Raw genomic sequence first — 25,294 nt, 5'->3', positions numbered from 1 at the left:
GGGTATTACAGACCACGCCCATCTGGTGTTGTCAATCAGAGTGACGGACGGCGGCGCGGCCACGCCCACGGGCTGGGAGCGGGGCCGGATCCGAAAGGAAAAGAAGAATTTGTGCAGCTTGTGCTGTTTGTGTTGTTTGTTAGTGCTGTTTGTGGTGCTGTTTGTGCAGTTTGTGCTGTTTGTTTGTGCAGTTTGTTTGTGCAGTTTGTGCTGTTCGTTTGTGCAGTTTGTGTTGTTTGTGTTGTTTGTTTGTGCTGTTTGTGGTGCTGTTTGTGCTGTTTGTGCTTGTGCCCCTGCTGTACCTGCGCTAAAGCCCCTCTGCGAGCCGAGCCGCAGGGCTAATGCGAAGAAATGTTCCCTTAAAATTAACTGATTTAATGAAAAAGCTGATATAACTGATGTAATGAAAAAAATCATGCTGGACTGGGTCTGATGCAACTGCCGGGTAACTCCACGCACCGTGTGCTGCTGTCATCACCCAGTCTAAGCCAGGAATTCTTCTCTGAATCATGAATGCTTTGGGTTGGAAGGGACCTTAAAGATCATCTCATTCACCCCTCTGCCACAGGCTGTGTTGAAATCAAATCGTACCTTTTAAATCGAACCAAACCTTCTAAACCTGCCCCTTTCCCCCGCTGGTCCCAGCTGCAGGGTGCTGTTTTCATGGTGTCCTTCCCACCAAAGGGACGGCAGAAGGGGTTTGGTGTTTTGAAAAGAAGCCCAGCCCCGATTCCCTGTTGCGGCCAGGGCCGCCCTGCAGCTGGGAAACCCACCTCGAGCAGATGTCTCAGCTGCTGCTTCTCAACGTGCCAAATCTCTGGCAGGGCTCTGCTCACAAACAACGCGGCAGCGACGTCAAAGGGGTCACGGAACCTGGGCAAGGCACACGGGGAAGAAAGCTAGACTGGAAAGGGAACTTGCTCCCAAGTGTGAATCTACACATCAGGAGGAATTTGGGTCTTAGTCAAAACATGACAGCATTATCTGTAACATAATTGATTTTTTAAAATTTTTATTTAACTGTCGAGGTAATAAAAAGCTCTTAGAGTGTCATACCAGGTGGACACAGAAATAGGAAAAGGGATCCACAGACCCAGGCACCTTCCTTTCTCAATACAGGTCTTGTATTTGTGCTATCAAGCTGGCAGCTTTTTGTCCCTGTTCCAGTTTGAATTCCTCTCTCATTTGACAGCATCATTATTGATCTTGGAACCACTTTTTGACATGCTTCTTCACAGCTTCATGATGGCTTATCACTTTCCTTTATCAACCACCAAATCTCAGCTTCCTTTCCTCACTAATTTCCAATAAAATACTCTTGGTATCCTCCACAGATTTCTCCTTGTCCATAAATTCACATCCTTGCGCTCTCTGCTGCTACATTTAATCTCATCTCTATTTCTCACTCTTCAGTCATCCCATCTCCAAGATACCCCAGTTCCCTCACATTATTGAAGCCTCCCACTTCTGTTCATCACCAAATTTGATTTTAATGCTTGCTCTTTGTGCCAGGATCATTACAAAAAGTCTTTTCTAAGAGAGGGAAGAGCCCACCCCATGCCCTGGGAGGCAGAAATTTCCTATCAATTCCCCACTGCACCAGCCCTGATTTCAAACCACTCCATCATCACCTCACCATTTGCTATCTTTACCTGTCTTGCCCTGCTAAATGAGAAAGATTCCATGTCCTTTGAGTAGAAACTTGCTTTCCTGAGTCCAAAAGATATTAGAGCAGCGAGTGGCAGCTTGTGACAGGAGGCAGCAGCTCCTGGCAGATGGCAGGAGACACCCACCCTGGTGGAACTCGCTCTTCCCATCTCCAACTGCCCGGGGTGTCTGGATCTCACTGAAGCTTCCCCGCACCTTTTACCAGATTGAAAATAGAATGATTTGTCCTTAACAGCTCATCACTTCACCCACCTGTCAAGCCTAATGTGTAAACTAACAATTTTATCTCTTGATTTGTGGTTTCCCCACTTTACAGACATTCTCGCATCACTATCTACATGCAAGTGCCATCAGGACTTTTTTTGGACCACTACAGACCCTCACACCGTTTTTTTTTTTCCCCCTTGACAAGCTGGTAAATCCTTCCTGAACTGGAATCCAACTTTCTACCAAAATAATTGCCCCTTTCTTGTGTAACTTGAGAAAAAAAAAAAAAAAAAGAATAATTCCTTTCTGACTTTTACTGTGTACTTAATACAGCATTGGTTTTGTGCATAATCACAGAATCCCAGAAGGGTTCGAGTTGGAAGGGGCCTTAAAGACCCCCCAGTGCCACCCCTGCCATGGCAGGGACACCTCCCACTGTCCCAGGTGCTCCCAGCCCTGTCCAGCCTGGCCTTGGGCACTGCCAGGGATCCAGGGGCAGCCACAGCCAATCTGGGCACCTGTGCCAGGGCCTGCCCACCCTCCCAGGGAGGAAATATCCCATTGAATCCTTCTCTCTATCAGTCTGAACCCAGTTCTCCTTGTCCTGCCATTGCAGTTCCTGATGAGGATCAGGTTGTTTGTTTTACAGCAGCTGATATTCCGTGGTTTTCCACCTGGATTGTCCACATCCTTCCAAAGCTGCAGCTTTCCAGCAGAGAAGCTTCACTCCTGTGAACAGCAACTGCAGAACATACTTAATTCTTGAATTTATTCACATTGTCCGATGCCATTTAATGTAAAATCATCAGTAAAGATATTCACAGAGACTCTCCAGGAGCTCCTATGTTCCCAGTCAGCCCATTTGTTTAAAAGGAACTTTATAAGGCCTAATTGTTTAATGCTGTCACGCAGCATCAACTAAGAAAAGGAAGTGCAATCCCTATTTTAGGGACTTACGGGCATTGCACAGAGAGACAGTGACTTGTTAAAAGTTACACAGGAAGTCTGGAGTAGACCTTTGGGATTTAACTCCTGGCATCTTTACCTAGTGTCTTAATCACTATGCCATCATTTTATTTTCTATTTTGGTAGTATTTCCATTTTCTGAAGCGTACCTGACTCAAAGAGCCCCTTTTCCTCACTATCAGATGTACTATTTCTTCTTTCCTTCCTGCTTCCCTTCTTGTTTAGGTAGACACATCCTTCCTGGGGAGCTGAGCAGGCTCCAGGCTGAGCCTTGTCCCATGCCAAAACTTCCTTATGCTACATCTTGGACTCTGCAGCCACAGAAGGGAGCAAGGAGGAGAAACCCTGTCAACAGAACTGGAGAATCCTTCAATGGTTTGGGTTGGAAGGACCTTAAAGCCCATCCATGCCAGCCCCTGCCATGGCAGGGACACCTTCCACTGTCCCAGGTTGCTCCAAGCCTGGCCTGGGACACTGCCAGGGATGGGATATCCAATCTTCAAAGGATGCAAGAAAGGGTCCTGCACTGTCTTCAGCAGATGTAAAAGTAATCTCATTAATCCCAGGCAGTTCTGTGTCCTAAAAATTTCTTGTTGTGTTCTCAGCTTTGAAAGCAAAGAGAATGGAACGCTGTCATCATTACCCAGCTCTAGGACAGCATGGCAGGGCAGATACGGGCCCAAATGGATCTCTTCCCCCAAGCAGAGACATGAATCATGTGAAACTCCTGTAAACCACAGCCTTTCTCCGCCGGGAGGAGAGGTGTGCACCTGGAGCTCTCCTGCTGCCGTGGGCTGCCAGCAGCATTCCAGCAGAGGGGGCTCTGAAGCTGGTTAAAAACCAGCAGCTCTTCTGCCTTTGGAATGGCAAAATTAGAGAAGGAAGGGGAGGAAGAACGTTAAAAATATTATATGCTGACAGTCTGGACTGTTTCTAAAACAGCACGAATGAAAAAGCTCAAAATGAAACGTCCCAGACCCCAGAATAATCTCAGAGACCACTTTTTCTCCACAGCTATTGCTGTGCATTGTGTTACCACAGAGAGTTTCTTTCAAGTATTTTCGAGCCCTTTACTGATTGCTGATTAAAAATGTGCTTTTCACCCACAGCTGGTATCAGAGCAGGGACTTTCCCATGGTCACAGAGCAAGACAGCTGTGCCAGATGTTGGCCATCCCATAGTATTTATCTTTTTTTTCTACCCATGTCCCTCTACATCATTTTATGGCACTTGTTTTGCCACACTGCCAGGCAACCTGCTTCACCCATTACCCACCACTTTTTGCACCGCTCCAATTTGCACAAGCTGCCTCCTCTTCCACCATAGTGGCAGCTGAGAAAGTTTCTCTGGAGTATTCCAAAGCACAAATCCAGGGACAAAAATAATCTGTGAGGATGCAAATACATTTCTAGGGTGAAAGACAAACAATTCTTAGGAAAAAAGTATTTTTTCTGAGCAGGAGATACTAACACAAAGTCCATATATAGCTTAAAAACCACTGCAGTATCTTTGCAGACACTCTTTCCACTGTGGTCATGAAGCTTAGCAAGCTTTTATTTCAAAGCCAGTACACAAAGAATTAGAAAGAAATCCAACCATTTAGTTGAAGTAGATTTAATCTAAATGCTTAAGGAAGTCATCAGTCCTGCTTGCCAAGGCCTAAGGTACAAATTTCCAAGCTCTGCCACACTATTCTCCTCTTGGCCCCAATTCCAGACACGACAGCAGTGACTGAGTGTGTGGAAAAAATACCCTTTAAGAGAGGTCACCCTGCCCAGGACAGACTTAAAGCTACAGAAGTGCCCAATTGCTGTGTTTTCACTTTGCCTACATTCAAAATCCCTCAGTGACTAATTATTTGAAATCTAAAAAAAAATAATCCCTCTTCCTCTCATCTTAAAAACAAAACCACACAGCAGATAATTCCCATTTTTTTTGTGCATGAGCAGAAACAAAACTGGAATACACAGACCCTGCAGCAGATTTTTAAGAAAACAAATATTTAATGTACAGCTGCATTAACCATTCTGCTGGAGTTTTGTCATGACTGGGTTCCTAATAAAGTATTTGGGGAAAGTTGCAACTTAAGAGTAGGTGGAATTATCAGGTTTGTTTGGGTATTTGTAGGATGAGGGATCAATGTACTTCACCAGCTTTGCAGAGGCAAGGCAAAGCAATCAGCCTCTTCTTACAGCACCTAACTCCACACAGAAGAAATGAAGTTCATTTGTAGTTCCCTGCTCCCCCCAGGTTTTCACTCATCACACAGGGAACTGCAGTCAATCTACAAATGTTCCGTTTTTATTACAAAGTATGAAAGGCAGAAAATACTGTACCTAATACACAGGAGGCTGAAACTTAGAAAGAAGGTTAAAAAATCTGAATAAAACTACATAGGAAGCAGGAAATAGCATAAAAGGATGCAACATTCCACTTTCAAGCAAGTTCAGAAAATTGCCTTAAAATTTACAGTTTCAACAATATGGTTCCATGACTCAGGTGTTAAAATCCATTGTAACAAACCCTTTATATTTTCTGCATAAAAATAAAGGAATATAGGCAGTTATCCATGTCAACAATATATGTCTGTTGAATAGCAGGATACTGGGACTCCTCTAGGACAGAATAGTAGCGAAGTTGCAGGTGGAGAAAAGGACAGAAGTAAAATTACTATTGCTTTAACATACTCTAGTGAGAACAAGAAGTCAGGAATCTCATATGGATGTTTGTACAATCATGCTACAAAGATTACACCTTCAGGAAATTACCACAAGGGGACTGTGAATGGGGAGAGCAGAAGGGAAAACACACCTAAAAGTAGTATCTCCTACCTGGCTACTGGTAACAAAAATGCTTCGGCGCAATGGATTTAAATTACATTTTACACTGCTAGCAACCCAAGGGTTAAAAAAAAGGTTCTTTTTAAATAGTAGATTTCATCATTCCTATTTCCCAAGTTGTCAAAAAAAGCAACATACCTTTTTCCAGCTGCACTGGGACTCTGTCCTGCTCTGGTTCTTGCCTTTCTGCCTTGCTAAGATTCCACAGACTCACCCTCAGCACTAAGAGAGGGCTGGAGTTGCATGTGTTGCACATGGAAAGCAAACTCCAAGGAATGGGAGTGCTGGAGCACAGGCTGCACATGGCCACAATATTTTTTTAAGGAAATAGCTTTTTTTTCCTTAATTTTGTTAGATTTCCTATAAAGAAACAAGCTTGATGGAAGCCACCAAGATAATTATAATTATTTTTACGACTATGGAAATTCTCACATGAAGCTAAGTATCAGAGGCTGCACAAAAGGCCACTGAGGTCCTTGGCAGACACACTTGTCACGTGAAACAGGCAGCAGCAACACTCACAAGTCCCTTTGCATCTGGTGTCTGTCATGAATCAACAGATGAGCCTTCAGTGACTGGTATTTAGCTGCATTTCTTATTACTGTTCTTTTTACTGCTGGTGAAAGGTGCTGATTGGAAGTTCTGGAGATCTCTTCCAGAAAATAAACCAAGTCAGGGGCATGCTAAACTCTCCTCAATACCCTCAAGAATGAAACATTTCTGACTTCTTGGGTAAGCAGGGGAAGTACAACTGCATCAGAAAGTGCTCTTTAAGTGCCACATACAATTAATTCTCTGCATTCTCTGCAAGGATCAAGAGGAACTGGGACAGAGTTGACAGTGACTTGCTCATTGCTTTCCATGTCCACAGAACAGTAGGTACAGGCTTGCTCTGAAATACTGGTCTGAGAGCAGAAAGCAGGAAACACGTGTTAGAGAGAATTTGTGTTACCTGACAGGATAACAGCACGCATTGGAGGTGGTGGAACCACTTTGCTACAAGCAGTGGGAAAACTCAGCCCTTTAGTACTTTGATGGGACTGAAACTGTGCAGTCTGCTGAGCCCAGAGCGTGGCTGTGCTGCTGTCCACTCTTTCCAGCGTGTCTGGAAAGAGTTAAAACACCACTAACCAGCTGGTCAGTTCAATGTTTCAGGCTGTGTGAATTTACAGGCAGCAGCTGCAGTTTCTCTCTCACAAAATTCAAGTTATCCAAAGACTCCAAGCACATCCCTACACAACCAGCTGGGCACTGTCATCATCATGCTCTGATGGTCAAAAAGAGGATTCCCAAACACCTCTAAGTTCCTAAAGGAAAAGGACTCTCTGGGGGACATGCAGCAGTACATCCCTTGGGTTGGCCTTACAGGACAGTGTCAGTTTCAGAACATGAAGCTTCAGTTTAACATTTACAGCCTTGTCAAGTGCTCATATTTTTGGCTTTCAGTAAAAACAAGTGAGGGTCCACTATGCCCCCAGTTTAGGATTTTGGTGACGGTCGTTATTTAACGTTTTCTACACAACACAGACAAATGCCTAGCCTAGAAGGGCTGAGGAAAAGATGATTCTCCTCCTAATCTTACCAAAAAGATCCCAGTTAAAGTGCCATCTGCAAGACAACAAAATGGACACACTCAGCTCCTTATTTCCATCGACAACGAGCACGAGAACATCTGTGAATTCCGTACACCAGACTCCTCCCCTCACCTGGTCTCTGGCAGGCTATGATCCACACTTGAGACTGAGGCAGCTTCTCATTGCACCATGAGGCAAAACCAGAGCTTTTCACTATTATCCAGAACATTCAGCAGAGTAATTACTGCTAAGTTTTGAAAGGATCATTAATTCTGACTTATGAGAGGCAATGCCTCCCCTGTTAAATACATTTCAAGGTTCCATAAGAAACAACCTGTTTTAGCAGTCTCCTTTCCTATTATTTGAAACCACTGTGTTTTCTTTCTAAATAGATTGTCAAAGCACTCAAATCCTTGCCTTTTAAATCCCTGCACACACAAGTACAATTCCCATAGATGCAAGCTACCATAGCCCTCCTCATTTAGACAGTTTACACACTACACGCTAATTGAACATTCAACTTGTTAGCTGCAGGTTTTCACCTCACTAACAAGTTTTACATTGTCAACAGATGCAGAATCTACCTGGCTATTCAGACCATGAGTTCCTTTATACAAGCTCTCTCTTCTTATTATCTTAGCATTAATCTTTGACTCATGCCATCTGTACAGGAATGAACTTTGAAGCAAAAAGGGGACATGGAAAGTACTAACATTGCAGGTAGTTCCCTCTTAGCACGTTTTGCCTGCCATTTGTAATTAAACAGAGCATGACAAGCCTGTGAATGTATTTCAAATGACTCCTAAAGCTGTGAATGCCATTAGCTGCTCTTGCTAAGAAAACCCCAATTTTTGCTTCATTCTACATAAGTTTTTTCCAGTTTCAGATGAAGTGCTATTGTAAAAAGTGATTGTTTGGCTAACACTGCTCTGACATCTAGTTAAAGCCTGTCTGTGGAACACACTACTCTCAGTACTGCTGCTAATAAGAAAAATTGACCTTCAAGTCAAATCAAGCTTTGTCAGAAATCCCACAACTGAACACACTGACAAAACATCAGCTTGAACAGTGTTAGTCTCTTGGTTCTCTGCTATCAAAAGGAGTGATGGAATACAGCTGCCCCTAATGAATTCCTATCAAATTCCTGAGGCAATGCTTTTCTGAGCTCCACGGTGAGAAGCAGCCTGCAGAAGAGTATTCCACTCTGTCTACAATGACAAAACTTTGCAGATTCTGTTCTGTATTTGACAGTGTTCTCAGTGTCAGCTTCAGTGTTCCACAGCAATTGCTTTCCCAGCTTGCCTTTCCTGCATAAACTGACAAGATGCAAGTTTGCCAGTGTCCTACTATTTATAATCTGCCTCCAGTTGCAGGTGAATAATCATTAGGTGGAAAGAATTTTGATGGTTTCTGACATTTACATAGACACTGGGCTGCACACCCTTCCAGACGAGCTCTGGCTGTCATGTCTTCATCAGAGAGCACTGCAGAGCCTTCAACACAGGACCTGTGTCAGGGTAAGACTCCAACAAGGATTTTTATCTTGCCTAATCCACTCAGCTTTCATTGAACAGTATTATTATAGAGAGATCTTCTATTCCAAAGAGAAGCCCTCTGGCACATCCCCCAAAGTCAGGAGGATAACAAATGCCAAACCTTGGCCTCAATGGCACAGCTTCTTTCCTTCCAGATCCACCTCTGTGCATCACATTAGGGAGTAATTTCTTTCAAAAAAACAGCTTTCTTTTGGATAGCAGAGCAGCTTTTCTGACTCGTCATGTTCATTCAACAAGACCTGGCAGTATAAAGCAAATACACTTCACAAAAAGATTGCTTTGCACTCCCTTCAAGACCTCCCAGGAACACAGGCCAAACACTATCTCCAAAGTACAGCCTAACCACAAAATCTTGCTCATATTATTTGCCAACCAAGCAAGCTACAAAGTGTGAAACCATTTTATTTTGATTTAGATAAGGTAAGTCTTCCAAGGGGAAATAATTTGATTGGAAGTGTCAATCCCAAGCCCATTACAAATACATTTTTTCAGGAACTGTTTACCTCCTGGGAGCTCACGTCATGCACGGATCTTCTTTCTCAACCTATCACTGCTCTGTTTGCTAACACAACTGCAGGATACACACTAACTCAGTTCAAATTTAAAAATAAGACCTACCATAGTAACAACTGCCTTGAACATCAGAAAAGTGTAAAGAAATTGTGCAACAAGTACTTGCACTTCACAGCACCAAAAAATTCTGCCCAGGTCACCAGATACAGGGAGCCAAGGCAACAGTTAATTCTGGCAGGCCTTTACTGCCAGGGAGCCTGCAGTGCTACTGTGGTTTGTATCCATGAACAGGTCCTGCTTTGGACATATGGAAGTGGATCACCTATCAAAAGTAAGAATTAGGGAGAAAAACCTTACTCAATAGAAAGTTAGCCCAATATATAAAAAACATACAAACGTTTAAACAGTTTAGAGGCAGCAACAACAGGAATGATAAAGATTCCTGCCAAGGTGGCCGTTAACAACATTGTCTTTTTCCCCCCACCTTGTTTTGCACCTGCATCTATTAAACTGGTGGATGTGCTGCCTCAGCTGGCTGACAAACACATGGACATATGCAGCAACTTAAAAGCCTGCAAGCTTATTAATACAGTCAACAAACAAATATACAGAACTTTTACTGAGGGAAAAAGAATTTCACAAGAAAACCAGAACCCAGAAGTTCCAAGAGGCTCAGCACGTCTCTGCATTTTAGAGTCTTGAGAGACAGGAGACCCCTGCCATCGATTCTTGTAACAGTTTCTTGTAACAGTAGATGCAAAGCAACAACAGATACTGGCCACTTGACTGGCGATGTTCTTACTTTGGAGGGGAGGGGGAAGGACACAGCCCTGCCTCGCTGTGCATGAAGCTGCAAAGTTAGACTCTGAGGATCTCCAGGCAGTTGTTGTAGCAGATGGCTATCCAGTCTGGCTGGGTGGATGCCCACTGTACATTGTTGATCTCTCCCTCGGCTGTGTAGGCCAGGATGGGGTCCTCAATGGCACGAGGCATTTGCTGGATGTCCCAGATGAGAGCCTGGTGATCATCCGCTGCACACAGACAACAAATGCAGGTACAGTCAGAGTGTAACAGTATCTCCACATGTGCCTACTACAGGCTGTAGCCTAAGGAGCCAGGTAAGACATGGCTGTTCCAGTCCTGATCCATATTCAAGCCAGATATGACAACACGATTACGCTCCTTGGATCATTATACATTATCCAAGACAGAGCTGATGAGAGAATGACCAGTGGAATGCATAACAGCAGAAAACATTTAAGAACTGCATTACAAAAAAAGCTAAGGAGCATTAAAATAACAGGAGCTTAGCCAGAGCTGATGTACAGCTTGGGTACTGGGCTCACCACTTCCACACAATAAACTCTAGTAGGTGTCTATTTCTGTAACATTTTAGGAAAGTCACCTAATAAAGAGCTTCTAAATTTCAAGTATTCTTTAGCAAAAGGCAGGCAGAGAATTGCATATACTTTAAGATGAAGAGGATTTTGCAAATGCAGTGGAAGACTCCGAGGTTCCCCTGTAGGTCACACTTACCTGCTGTACAGATGTGGCAGGAAGAGTGAGGTGCCCAGGCAATTCCATTTACACACGCTCTGTGGTTGTTTAACCTGGCAACAGGGGTGCAGGGAACTCTGACATCTAGAATCACAACCTTCAGGGAAAAAAAACAGCTACATTAATGAACTGCATTTTTAAAAATTAATTTATTCAAACTATTTTGAGGTAAGGCTATAAACATGGCTCTTTCCTAAAGGATGTGGTAGGTAAGCAAGCCCTGCTCCTAAAGAAGAGCTTCCAGCTGGTCAGTGTGCCATGTGTCTCAAAAGAAGTCAGACTTCACAGGGGTCTTGTGAGTTAGGCCACAGTGGCAAACAAACTGTGCTTCCCTGAAGCAGCCTTGGTAGCAAACTAAAACTGGACTGGGAAAGAACAAAGTGACTCAAACACCTGCAGGTAAGATATTATATGAAAATTATCGCCCAACTGCTCACAGACTCCTCTTAAAAATCAGCTGAAATATATACAAGCCATAAAGCTCAAATCTATAATGTCAAAGTCACCTCCTCAGTGCACTAAGAACTGGTCTTTAATCATACTTTGGGTACTGACACTGCCCCCTTACCATAAATACCGGGGTATAAACGAGTATCAAGCCACCTGCCCCAGAAAATCCCCATCAGCACCTAGGGGAGGGGCGCTGCTGCCTCACCTCCATGCCGTCCATGGCCATTGTGGCGAGATAGTTGGGGTCCTGCTTGTTCCAGCAGAGCCGCAGCAGCGGGTGGTGCTGGGGGTCCTCGTAGATGATGGTGCTGTGCTCCAGGTGCCGCAGGTCGAACATCCTCACCGAGCCGTCGGCGCCCACCGAGGCAAACATGTCCCTGCCGCCGCCCGCGCGGCTGAAGGCGATGTCGTACACCTGCCACACAGCAGGGCACAGCTGGCACGGCACAGCTGGCAAACCTGGCACAGCCGGCAAACCTGGCACGGCACAGCCGGCACGGCTGGCACGGCGCAGCTGGCAAACCTGGCACAGCTGGCAAACCTGGCACAGCTGGCACGGCACAGCTGGCAAACCTGGCACGGTGCAGCTGGCACGGCACAGCCGGCACACCTGGCATGACGCAGCTGGCACGGCACAGCTGGCACGGCACAGCCGGCACGGCACAGCAGGCAAACCTGGCACAGCTGGCACAACGCAGCTGGCAAACCTGGCACGGCGCAGCTGGCATGGCACAGCTGGCACGGCACAGCCGGCACACCTGGCATGTCACACCTGGCACGGCAAACCTGGCACGGCGCAGCCAGCACACCTGGCACGGCGCAGCTGGCATGGCACAGCTGGCACAGTACACCTGGCACACCTGGCATGTCACACCTGGCACGGCAAACCTGGCACGGCGCAGCTGGCATGGCACAGCTGGCACAGTACACCTGGCACACCTGGCATGTCACACCTGGCACGGCAAACCTGGCATGGCACAGCTGGCACACCTGGCATGGCACACCTGGCACGGGCTGGGAGCCGTGCACACGACACGGCCTCCCAGTGCTTCGTGCTCCCTGCGACTCCTTAGCCACCCAGCAAAAATGCTTATGGAATTATAGTATCACTCGCTGAAATGAAAATGTATCCATTTCCCAGACTCGGGAGGGTTTTTTACATTAGTTGTTGAAAAGTAAAATGTTAAAATGAAAGAATTTTGCAAGCTGTTTATTGCCTTTGATATGAAATCGATTTAAAGTCTAATTTGATGCTTTACCTCATTTTTCTACAATATTCTGGAGCACAATCTGTTAAAACAAGCATGTTCTTAAGTCAAGAGTCTATGATGAGTAAAAAGAATTGTTTCGATAGCCAGCAGTATTTAGGTACTCAAAATCATATATAATTTTAGAAAAACTGTATACAAACTTACATAAATTATCTTTTTGAATCATTAAATTGTTCAAGAAAAAAAAAAAAAAAAGAAAAGTTCTGTTCCTTTTCTACTGCTTTTAAAAGATAAAATGTAAACAATCAAAACCCCCCATCACCTCTTTGTCATGTGCAATGAGCTGGGTCTTCACGTGGCCAGACACCAAATTTACTCTTCCCAGAACCTGTCCTGTCTCCAGACCCCAAATAGTGCAGGTTGTGTCGATACTAGAGGTACCTGAAACAAAACCACTTGTATTAGCAAAATTAATATTGTCACAAATGATTGAATCACTGTTAATGTAACATCCCCCAACATCTACAGATCAAAATAGCCATGAGAACAGCACAGAACTCACATCAAGAATGTCAAACAGCCAGCAGCCTTCCATGCATTTAAATGACCCAAACCTTTTAGCTGCAGAAACAGCCTTCCACACAGGAATAAAGTGTAAATAGCTCATGTCTGCTTCAATCTATTCCGAAGCCTGATGCAACTCTGAGATCAGCTTTCCCATCCTGTGCATCTCTTGTGTATGCCAAACCCCAAATTCAATCAGTGTTTTGATGGCGTGTTATTATTAATTGATTGCTGATGTGGGCTGAAGGTGGGGTTAGCAGTAAAGCTCTTAAGAGATGAGACATGTAACACACAAAAAATAAATAATGCAGTAAATAATTACTAGGACAAATTATCACTGTTAATCTCTGGGCAAATCCCCCTGACATAAATGGCTGTTCTCTTCTGGGAAACAAACCTCTGCATCAGTCATCCTGGATTCACAATTTGTCCCGTAGGCTATAATTAAACCATAAGTGTTCAGCCCCCTCCTCCAACTGAATTAAAGACTCTTGGCTCTCCTCCTGCTGCTGAAATGGCTTCACAAAATACACAGCTCAGTGCAGAGTTTTAAATCCACTCCAGAACACTCTGAAATAAGTTACAGAGCTGATGGACATCCTTACTCAGAACTGCAACAACAGCTCACCAGCCCTGAAGGCCAAGACTCCCTATCCCCAGTGTCCCTAGCCCAGCCTGAGTGACCCATGCTGCACTGAACAGGGCACCTTTCAATGAAAAAGAAAGTCCCCATGAGATGGCTGTTTCCATTTTTTAATGTAAAACAACAGCAGTTTCTACGATGCAGCAGTCTGGTTAATTATCAGATCTACCAGTGGACCCAACAGCAGTTACAGCCCAGACTTCATCAGATTCAATTAGAAAGTGTGCCAGAACCACAACATTTTGTCAGTCCCACCTAACAGGTAAGGATCCACTTCATTCCAGTCAAATGATGTCAGGGGAGCGCAGAAATCCGAGTTCTTGTTGTTGTTCAGCAAACACTCCAGCCGGGTCTCAGTTTCACCCACCTTTAGAGCAAATGAAACATCTGACTTAAAAAGCAACATCACCTGACTTGTTTCCCTGGCACAAAACATTACGAGTTAATCCTAGGTTTCTTTCCTCTCAGCTTTACATCCTAAAGCCCTGGAAAGCACAGCCACCAGCTCCATTTTCAATAAGCTGATTAAAACAGCAATTGCCATGATAATTCTGCTTCTCTTAAAGTCTTCATAGCCACATTATTGCAGCCAAGAAAATCTTGTCTTGAGTGAAAAAGAGATCAATATATAACACAACTCAGTTCATGGTTCATCTTTTCCTAGGGAGGATTTACTCACTCTCCACACTCGCAGGTAGTCACCACTGGTGGCCAGCAGGTCTGGGTAGACTCCCTTGGTGTCTGGGATCCACATCAGCTTTGTGGTGGGGTAGGGGTGATCAAAGGTGTTCCTGCAAATGAATTCTGAGCTCTCTTCATCCAAACCAACAAGCTGCACCTGTGAGAAACCATATTTAAAAGAAAGCATTTTATCAAAATACTAATTTCTAATGACAGCATTAAGAGTGAGTGTGTTTCAGGACATTTTCTGTCACCTCAAGGACAACATAAAAGGATCATCATGTCAATGAAATGAGAAATCATTAAAGCACTGCTGGGGCATATAAATAAAGAGAATATCCATAATCACACAGTGCTTTGATTTGAAGAGATGATCCCAAATGAACTGAAATCCAATCCAAAAGGATTAAAGACCACCCTTCTCTTTTCCACATTGCAAAGCCCAGTTTAAATCACAGACTTAAACTGCACAAACATTATTCTAATTCATCCTTAATTGAACTTATGCTGACAATGTCATCTTCAGGGAGCAAAACAAGCTGTAGTTTGCACAATTAAAGTGCATATTATGGAATTCTTGGCCATAACCTTGCACACTGTGATGGATCATGTCAGGTAGCTGGCAAGCTTTTTCAGCACCACATGATGCAAAATGTTCTGTCACAAGTGCATGAAAAACTCATAAATTAATCACATCAGAGAGGAAGAAAGTAAAACAGAATTCAAACTTAAAAAAAAATATATTGGGGAGCTAAAATAGTTACATAATTATTCAAATGTTTTGTGTGAACAGAGCAAGAAAGCAGGTCTGCTGAAAGATTCTAGGTAACTGAATTCCAAATTAGAATCTTTGCACAATGATGTGTCAGGGGGAAGGGCTAAACTTGCCCCGTTGTGAGGATGATGCAAAACAGAACAAACAAGAAACTATCTCCACACAGCCTGGTCATGACAACACCTGAAGTAATGCTTGAAGTCCCAGACATGATGTTATTAGAAAAATATTGACATGTCAGAAAGTGTGCAGAGAACAAAAGGTGCTGGGACTTGTTTAACCTGCAGTGACTACGGGACCCAAACAGGATGAAAGTCCCACTGTGTAAAATGCTGCTCAAACACAAACACCATGGGGACGACTCACTGCAATTAGTTTGTAAGCTGCTCACAGTAGGAACTTCCTAGTACTTTCCACACAGCAGCTTCCTCCTGGGAATAGTAGCTTAATGGATTTTTTTCTAAGATGTTTATCTGAAAAAATCCTAAATTTATGCTTATCCTGGGATAAGCAATTTGTCTAATAAACTACACATTTCAGCTAGATGGGAAATTTATCATATTTTCCCCCCATAACAGAAAATCAGCAAATACTTCAGTTGATCTTCAAATCTAATTAATTTGCTGTTTTATGAGCTCATTTAGAGATTCTCTTAAATGCAAAGCCTTGCCCGCCCTCCACAATGAGAAGCTCCATCCTTTCCATCTCATAACAAACACTAAAACATGCAGCCAAATATGCTTCCAAAAACTGAAATACAGCCTGTCTTGCCCTCTCTATTACAACTACTCCTTGCTATCCTTCACATCCTAGTATAAATCAGTCAAAAATCTCCCAGACTTCTCAAGTGATTGACAAACAGCTTTCTAACTCCTTTAGGGATCAGAAGTACTAAGCAGATTTTACAAAGGAAGCAAATTGTCCTTGATGATAGAAAATCTTATGGCAAGGTTAGGATCAGAAGACAAATGACCTCTAATCATTTCTCCTTTGCTTATGTTTTGTTTTTCTTGCCACTCAACATGATTGTATTAATCCTACACAAAACAATCAACATCCTCATCACCAGAAGCAAATCTCAAACAGCAAAGGATCCCCTCTCACTGGTGTTAATGTAAATATTCCTGCACTGCATAATCACATTTAACCCCTCCTCAGACCTTAAGATGAAGCAATTCAGCAATCCAGCATCTCTGATCTTTGACATGTTTAGGTGCAGGCCGGGTGTTAGAGAACAGAAATTGTGCTATCATCACCAGAGCTGCTGCAGCTCAGGTGCCTGCCCAGCCCTCAGAGCTGGAGCAGCTGGCAGTAACTGTGAGGGGGAGGCAGGAGGAATGCTTGAGAAGCTCTGCAAATTCAGAGCTGTGACTCTTCTCTTGGGACTTGGTCACACACAGTCATTACAGAACCCCTCTACTCGTCCTCTCGTGCAGGCTGAGCAGGAGGGGATGGAACATGGAATTATTTCTAGGATGCCAATGATATCAGAGCCCTGTCTCTCTCCCTTCTGCAAGTGAGGCAAGAATGCTGCTGCACAAAGGAGTGCCTGAGGTCCAGCCCAGATAAGACTGAGATAATGCCTATGGGAAAGTAACTGTCATTCTGGATACAATTTGAACCATTCTACATCTCCCTGTAAGTCTTTCCAGTGAGAAAAACGAGGATCAGCGTGTTCAGTCTCAACTAGTTTTGTGATTTTGCCATTACAGTAGCTAGGAATGCTAAATATTTATTTGTTGCACAAAAACTTGAAGATAGGAAAATCCACATCTAATTTTAGCATATTATAATCCAAGCACTTATCAACACAAAGCATAATTGCAACAGTGCATGTGAGTAAAGAACTGCTTTTAATTCCTTAACTTCTAAAAAAATCCTATCTCCAACTTGATACTAAAGAATCAGACAGCACTAAACGAGGCAGAATTTGGTAACAGCTTCTTTTTCTTATATGGTTGGAGGAACAGTGAAGTAAGTCCACAGTAGTTTGAAAACCCCCTTAACTTTAATCTAATTAGTAACTACCTAAAATGACATTTCACGATTATTTTAGAGTCACGTACAGTCAGAAAGATGTCACTGCACCAATTAATCTCCAGCATTCAACCAATTTTTTCTTTGCAGTGCAGGATCTTACAGAACAAATGACCTTCTGGCAGAAGAACTGCCCTGAACCCTCTCTCTTTTGAGGCACTGCTTGGGAGGAGGTGGAAATCTGGGAAGCACCTGGTCAGAGCCTGTCTGTCTGCTCCAGTGCTGGGAGTGAGCTGTGTACAGCACAACCTCTACTGTCTCCTAAACTGTCACCACAGCCTTGCACAGAGCCCTATCCCCAACACCAGCTTGCTGATGGTATTTCCCACAATCTCCTTTAAACACCTTGACAAGGCTACAAAGCTACATGCTACAAACCAAGCTCTATGGGCAAACCTTCAGTTTCACAGAAATTTCAGGATGCTCTATAACTTCATCCACCTTCTTATCTCTCTTCTATTTCTAAGTAACTCACTACACCAGACCAGCACCTTGAAGGCTGTTCAGAAGTGACTGCACGTGTGTTCTGAGAGATGAACGCAGTCTTTGTCACCAGTGTGACATCCTTCACTTACACTTTGCAGGGAAACACTGAAGATACAATCCCATGCCTCATTCCACCCTTGTTCTCAGGGAAAAGTACTGAGGAATCAATACTGAGAGTGGTTTATATACCCATGAAAAGAAGTTATCACACACAAGCAAGGAAGTACAGGAGAACAGTACATTTCCAACAGTCCCAGACACCCTGTACATCACAGAATCACAGGGACTGGAAAGGAACTCTCGAGATTATCCAGTCCAATCCCCCTTTCTAGGCAGAGTAACCTGGATCAGGCGACACAGGAACACATCCAGGTGGGTTTGGAATGTCACCAGAAAGGGAGACTCCACAAGCTGCCTCACCAACCTGTTCCACTGCTCTGCCACCCTCCATGGAAAGAAGCTCTTCATTAGATTGAGGTGGAACTTCTTTATATGCATATATATGTACAAACTTCAGTCCTGGCTACAAACTTTCCTTTGTATTGACCAAAAAAGCCAGATATGCCCAAAACCAGGGAACTTTGTTTTATTTCTACAGCAGCAGCATCCCGACTCATCTCACACCTTTAGTTTCCAGCTCTTTACACCACAGAGAACTCACAGCACGCGGCGCTTATGTGACCGAAGTCAACACAATCGTTAATCCCGAAGATCACGGGTCACGAGAAGCCCTGCAGCAGCAGCGTTCTCCCAAAACCAGCAGCACCCAGGGCTCTTCCCACCGCAGCGATCCCTCACCCCCGGGCTGCAAGGAGACCAGCCCGAACCTGGTCCAGAGCCCGCACTTCGGGGGGCACCTGACGGCTCTGTGCAGCTCCACCGCTCACCCCAACCCCGGCATGAGGCGGGCCAAGCCCTGTTCTGCCCCACTCCCTGCGCCCACCGCTGCCCACCTTGTTGTTGTACTCCTCTACGAAGCTCCCCAGCGCCAGGCGGAACCGCTTGTCGGGCCGGACGCTCCAGTTCATGGCGTACACGGTCCAGGGCGCCTCGTATTTGTAGATCTCCTTCCGCTTCCCGTGCAGCGACATGGCTGGGCCGGGTCGGGCCGCGGGCCTGGCCCCGGGAGCCGGCGGGGGGACCCGGCTGGAGCGAGCGCGGAGGCGGGGCGGGCCGGGGGGAGGCTCGGCGCGGCCCCCGGGACGGGGAGCGGAGGAGGCGCGGCACGGCCCCCTGGGCGTCGGGGAGCGGGGAAGGCGCGGCTCGGCTCTCGGGACGGCGCGGCTCGGCCCCGGCGGCGGCGGCGGGGAACGGGGAGGCCCCGGCTCGGCCCCCGGCCCCGGCCCAGACCCGGCGGCGGCGGCGGCGCTGAGGCCGTGTGCGACTCGGCCCCTCACACAACGGGAGCGGAAGCCACGCGGGGAGCCCCGCCCACTGCGCGCCGGTTGGGTGCCCTGGCTGTCATTTAGAGCGCCGGCTGCCTATTGGGTAATCTGCCAGTGCGCTCAGCCCGCTTCGGTTTCCCATTGGTCGTTTTGCCCTTCACTCCAAGCGGACACGCGCACTCTGGCTGGGGTAACCTACGGCTGCGCTTGGCCCCGCCCAGGAGGGCGGGCGCGCTCGTTGTCGACATCTTATTGGCTACCCGGGGTCGCAGTGACTGGAGGCGGGATCTCGAGCCCTTAGCGGTGATCGATTGGCTGGAAGCGATGTCAGTCACGCCAGCCCGAGGCGGGTGGGGCCACTTCGTGCTCTCGAGTGAGCCGTGGGTTCGAGTCCCGCCTCGGCCGAGTGGCGGACGGGCCCGGGCTTATCTCTAATTAACAAGAAATTAATTATGGTGCTTGTTTTTGGACATGGGCTCTGTCAGCCCCACACTCCTTGGATGAAGTAACCGGGCTTTGACCACGTCCTTTTTGGGGAGAAGACTCCCGGCATGAACTCGTGGATGCTCCAAACGAACACAGCTGCAATTCAACATTAGGTGCCAAAAACATCTTTATTAGCAAAGTGTACACTAAAACTCCAGAGAAAGAGATGCTCACAGTTTGACTACTCTCGGAGGGAGCTCGATACATTACTTGAGCTGGCGGCCTAGGACTATCACAGCATCTACCCGAGCGGCGAGGCGGCGGCGCTACGTGGGCTTCTCCTACGGGAATGCTGCGGAGTCTGCCGGGAGAAGGGGTGGGCAGGAGGAAGCACCTATTGAACCTTTATCAAAAGAGGGAGGCTGGGAGGGAGGACTGGGCACGGGGTGTCTGGGGCTCTTCAGCTTTCTGGGATTGTGCTTTTGAATTTTGTGCTTTATGCCCAGGCCAGTGGCGAGTTGGATTTACCTGGTGAGCTGTGGGATGCGTGTTGGGGTTTGCAAGGTGCGATCAGCCTTGCTGGAGAAGTCAGTGCTCTGGGACTTGTGCTGAAGCAGGCTGAGGTGGCAGGGGCTGTTGGCCCTTCACTTCTCAGTGGCAATCAAGTAGGACAAACTTCTGTCCTCTGTCCTTGTCCTGGGCTTGCCACCTGCAGTTTCCCCTGGACCACACCGTGGAGATCTCACACTCCTCCTCTGGTGACCCACCCTTCTGTAACACCTGCGGGCTCTGCTGGGCTGAGCCTTGTACCAACACAGTGCTCCCTGCTCCCGAGGATTCCAGCACGGCGGCCTCGCAGCCCAGAGCCCTGGATTGGCTCCCCTGCGGTCGCTGTGGCTCGCTCGGCTCGTGCCCTTCTCGAGAAGAAGCCTTGGCAAGGAGGAGGTGGTGGGAACCACGTGGCCTAACCAGCTCGATGGCGGCCGTAAGAACTGTTCTAGGTTCACTCTAATGTGCAAATGAAATCTACTCTATTGGGAACCGCTGGAAAACGTCGACCTTGGAAGCCAGCCACTCTATACTTCCTGTCACGGTGGCAGAAGATAGCTACAAATGATACCCCTGAGCCAATGTCCGATGTCTTACCCTTGCAGTCAAAAACCAACATCAACTGACCGGGTTTGCGGTTGAGGTTCCTCTTGACTCGCCCCGCAGCCCCCACGTCTCTAACTTCCAGGAAGCACGGGGTCGGAGAGGTGTCTCTGAATGTCCTGGTGCTCGGAAGATGCCTCCAAGTGCTCAGGGAGGGAAGGGAAACGAGAGCCCCGCAAGAGTCCCTGGGTATTTGGTGCCCTTTGGTGGGGAGGCTCTGGGTTCGGGAGAGGTGGGGAGGGGTGCTCCTGCTCGGAGTAGACGGTCACGGTTTTGTCGGATGACACGGACAGCTGCATCCCGCTTGACAAGGAGTCCCTGGATTTCAAGTGGAACTTTTCTACCTCCGTGTAGCTCGGGCTCTGGTGGGAAACGAGGAATTGTGTGGGTGATGGTTAAAAGCAAAACGAAGTAGCCACACTCTCTCCTCATCAGCCTTGGAACCTCACCAGGCTCCAAGCCCCAAAATGTTATTTTTCACTTGAGGAAGCCTCAGAGCAGAGGAACCCACTTCCTTCCCTACTGATGGGGCAACCTGGCAGTGTTGGGGATGGCAGCTGTGCCCCAAAACCAGTGATGCACTGGGCAGATCTGCTCCCACGTCAAGACCCCGTGGCTTTGCCGGGACCCACGAGTGTTTGGCTGTGCCTTGCCTGGAGAGAACTCGGGACTGGGGCAGAAGGACCCCGTGTTCAGGGTGCTGAACCAGCAGCGGTGACCTTACCTGCTCCTGGGTCGGCAGCTCCTGCTCCTCCAGAGGCGCACAGGGGGCGAGCGGCTCCAGGCTCCGCGGGGCCATGCCGTACATGGCCAGGCTGTGGGAGGTCGGCGAGATGGGGCTGTACGCGGGTGGCACTTGGGACAGCTGGCGCTGCAGGAGCTGGAGGATTATATGAATGTCTGACGACATCCTGGACTCCAGCCTGGGGACAGAGCAGCCCGGCGTCAGCGCAGAGAACCCTTTTGCATCCTGCAGCTGGGGCGGGGAAGGCACAGGGAGGAGGTGCCGGTCCCGCTACCCCAGGGCAGTGATGCTTTGCCTGCTGCTTGTTGAGGTTTTTAAGAGAGCTTCAAACCAGCACTGCCAGAGAGAGATCAATCCTGCCATCTCTCTCCTGCCACACTCAATCATCCTCTGCCCAATTTTATGTGGAGCCAAACTGGGATCTGGAGTGGGGATTTGAAAAAAGCTAAAATTACCCTGGAGGGGGGAAAAAATTGCAATGGTTAGTTTTAATCTGGATCAATTCTCCAGGCCAGCTGCCTGTGCTGACAGATGGAGCAAGGCAGGTTAGTGCCAACCACTTTTAACTCAGGAACAGAAGGAAATGGAAAAGTAGAAGTCTCTTCTTTCTGCCTTGTCCTTGACTGAAGTGAACAGCACTGGCAGGAGTGGGCACAGCCCCACTTGCAGGACACAGCCACAGCATCACTGACAGAGTGGGCAGATCTGTCCCCCAGTGCAGTAGGATGGTGCACTGGAGAGACACCTAAACACAAGTGTGTGGTGAAATGAGCTCAGCAAGGGCAGCAGAACCCACAGTGGCAGCCCCTCATGTGCGTGCTGCCTGGGGACCTTAAACCTGCACCTCCAGCACGGGCTCTTCCTTCTTCAAAAATCACAGAACAGATGGGGTTGAAAGGGATCTTAAAGTTCATCCAGTTCCATCCCCAGCCATGGGCAGGGACACCTTCCATTAGAGCAGGTTGCTCCACACCCCTTCCAATGTGACCTGGAAGACTTCAGGGATGGGGCAGCCACAGCTGCTCTGGGCACCCTGTGGCAGGTCTCACCCCTCTCACAGGGAAGGATTTTTTCCTAGTAATCAATCTAATCTAATCTAATCTAATCTAATCTAATCTAATCTAATCTCTGTCAGTTTGAAAAAACCATGTATTTTTTCTTATTTAGAGGCCAGTGATGGCCATGAGGCTCATTTGCTTGAGCAAGAGGATGCCTGTAGGTCTTTGCAGCACGAAGAGGGGACCTGCAAAGGGCTCCCGTTTTGCCTGTGGATGGTTTAATATCTGCAGTTGCACTGAGTTTGGAAGCCACGGCAAAGTGACAGATCTCAGGTGGCACTGTGGGAGATCCTGGGGGTGGTGACAGATGCCAAGGGTGGTGGCACAGCAGCAGATGAGGGGCTGGGCTGCAGTCAGGGTCAGGACTTGCCCTTTGAGAAGCCGCTGCCTTTGCAAAGCACTCCTACCCCCTCCCCAGGAATGCAGTGTCCCAGGGGTCAGGACGTGGCGTTGCTGCACGCAGAGCCCACTGCAGCCACCTCTAGAAAGCAGAAGGTGATGGCCCAGAGTCCTCCAGGTCCTCTCCAACCCTGCCTACCTGCTGAGCTGGGCCTGCAGGAGCTCCAGCCTGGACTCGATCTGCCCCGGCCTGCCGTCGCTGTGCAGGGGCACGTCCTGCGAGCTGTGCACCAGCGAGATGTGCTGCAGAGGCTCCGCAGGGTGGGCCGGCTGCCGATCCTCCCAGAAGCTGAACATGCTGGGGATATCCAGGGGAGTGGCTGGAAGGAGAGGAGGCATCTCAGCACTTGTCTCGCATCCTCCAGCCCCGCTGATGCGGAGGTGCTTCAGATTCTGTCACCTCACACGCACGGGGAGCCATCACCAACACACACACGTGGGGCCACCAGTGACGTGCACGGAGAGCTGTCCCAACACATACGGAGAGCCATCACCCACACACATGGACAGCCACCACCCTGACATACATGGAGTGGCACAGGAGGGACAGAGCTGAACCAGCTGGGGACAAAAGGCAGCGAAGACCCTTGGCCTTGGAGTGTGGCTCCCCTCAAATGCACATGAGCAGCTTGGCCCAGCTCCAAGACGAGGCCACCATACCCAAGCATCTCTCAGCACCCTCCTGCCAGCTCTGCCTGCAGCCCTGGGTACCTGTGTAGGACTGGCTGCTCTCTGCTGCCTGCTTGCCAACCTCCGTGTTGCTGGCGCTGGTGGTGATGAGGCTGAGCGAGGGCAGAGCAAAGTCATCCTTTTTGGCTGTGGGGAAGGGCTCAGCTTTCACAGGGCTGCCAGTCTTGGCCTCATCGTCACTGGCCTGGGAGCAGGGAGAGGTGCTGCTGCCCAGGTCGTCCCACTGGTCCTTACTCAGCGGGTCCTGCGGGTTGGTGAGCTCGGAGTAGGTGTGATACTGCTCAGCATCAGAGATGCCCGTGTCTGGGTCTGTGGCACAGCACAACAGGTCAGTTTGGCGAGCACCACACACGGAAAAAAAACAGCCCCCCATTCCCTCAGGGATGTCTGTAGGCAAGGGGAGGGAGGGAAGGCAGCTTGGTGCCTGCAGGATGGTTTGCAGGGACAGAGACACCATCAACCTCTGCTTTGGGGCACCTGCCCGGGTAGTAATTAATAGTGAGCCCACCCTCGTGCCCTGCAGGCGGGGCTCTGCCCGGGCAGTGGGACTCACCAGGCTTGCTGGGCTGGCAAGGGGAGTGCTTGCGGCGGCGAGCCCGGCGGTAGGTGCAGTCGTACTCCTCGCTGAGGGGTGAGCGGGGAACGCTGTCTGCCTGAGGAACGAGAGGGGCTGCTCATCAGGGAAAGGGGCTCGTGTCCCATCCATGCGTCCCATGGGGGCTACAGCCCTTTCCATGTCCTCTGAAGGTGATCTCTGTCTCTTCTCCACTGCCCTGTCCCACCCAGTGCCTTCTGGACTGGTTTCAGAGCTCAAGGGATTCCTGAAGCTGTCCTTGCTGCTGCGAGACTGAGGTAAGTGTGTGAGGGCCATGGGGAGGGAAGGAGCACCCAGAGAAGTGGCAGGACATCCCAGAGTGGGATAGGACATGGAGGGAATTTGACTCTTGTCTATATTTCAGGTCTCTGAAAAAAAAAAAGTCAAAGCTCAGTCACACACTATAAAAGTAGACATATCCTGCTGTGGGGGAATCATAACTCTCTGGAGAATGCCCTGGGAAATGTGGCTTGTTGCACCTCCTGACATCCTTGCTTCAGCCCTCCTGCTTGCCAAGTTTAAGCACTGACCACCCTTGCTCCCTGGGGCAGCCCTGGCACTCACATCTCGTAGGTTGAAGGTGATCTCTAGGTTGCTCCAGAAGTTGTCAGAGAAGGCCGGGTACATGTCCAAGACCTCCAGCAGGTCCTCGCGTTGGATCTTGTGCAAGTCGCAGTAGGTCAGGGCCCTCACGTCGGCGTTGGACTTCCCCGGGCGGGCGTAGAGGCTGATGGGCTCCCCAAAGATGTCATTCTTCCCTGTGTCAAAGAGACAGCTCATTATGGAGATGTGGGCACCCACTACTGCTCCAGCTGTTCTGATCCAGAACCCCTTACTCTGGGGCTTGTGAACAAGGGGATGCCCAGCAACCCCAACCCTGACTGTGTGTGTTGGGAAAAGCCACCAGTGATGGTGACACCAAGCCAGGGCAGTGGGTCATCAGTGATGGCTGGAGACTGCTGAGCCATGCTCTGCTCTCCTCACTCCTCTGTGGCTTCTCCCTGGCATCTCCCAGGGATCCTCCTTTCCCTGTCCACTGGCACGGGGACCCATCAGATGCTGAGGAGCAACCTTCCCTTCCCCAGTATGTGGGGAAGTTCTCTACCCTCACCTGCC

General features: G+C 48.1%; 2 protein-coding genes across 2 annotated transcripts in view; both read right to left on the bottom strand.

Moving 5' to 3' along the window:
- Positions 1-5,120: 5,120 nt before the first annotated feature.
- On the bottom strand, positions 5,121-19,073 carry DCAF7 (DDB1 and CUL4 associated factor 7). Its single transcript, XM_054000075.1, has 7 exons — positions 18,682-19,073; positions 14,429-14,587; positions 14,005-14,116; positions 12,865-12,983; positions 11,537-11,746; positions 10,861-10,978; positions 5,121-10,355 (listed from the first exon to the last, which is right to left on the bottom strand). Exons 1-7 carry the CDS (start codon positions 18,817-18,819, stop codon positions 10,183-10,185), a joined length of 1,029 nt encoding a protein of 342 aa, XP_053856050.1. The 5' UTR covers positions 18,820-19,073; the 3' UTR covers positions 5,121-10,182.
- A 635-nt stretch (positions 19,074-19,708) lies between these two features.
- The window catches only part of KCNH6 (potassium voltage-gated channel subfamily H member 6), a 31,841-nt gene continuing 26,255 nt past the window's right edge, over positions 19,709-25,294 (bottom strand). The window contains exons 9-14 of the mRNA XM_054000006.1: positions 24,743-24,936; positions 24,137-24,236; positions 23,605-23,892; positions 23,033-23,213; positions 21,416-21,614; positions 19,709-21,053 (exon numbers count right to left, since the gene is read on the bottom strand). Coding sequence (XP_053855981.1) covers positions 20,766-21,053; positions 21,416-21,614; positions 23,033-23,213; positions 23,605-23,892; positions 24,137-24,236; positions 24,743-24,936 — 1,250 coding nt within the window. The 3' untranslated portion in view covers positions 19,709-20,765. The remainder of the gene's footprint in view (positions 21,054-21,415; positions 21,615-23,032; positions 23,214-23,604; positions 23,893-24,136; positions 24,237-24,742; positions 24,937-25,294) is intronic.

Source organism: Vidua macroura, chromosome 27, assembly GCF_024509145.1.
Source record: "Vidua macroura isolate BioBank_ID:100142 chromosome 27, ASM2450914v1, whole genome shotgun sequence".
Taxonomy (NCBI): domain Eukaryota; kingdom Metazoa; phylum Chordata; class Aves; order Passeriformes; family Viduidae; genus Vidua; species Vidua macroura.
The sequence above is the reverse complement of the archived record's forward strand: the minus strand, read 5'-3'. Positions and strand labels throughout refer to the sequence as shown.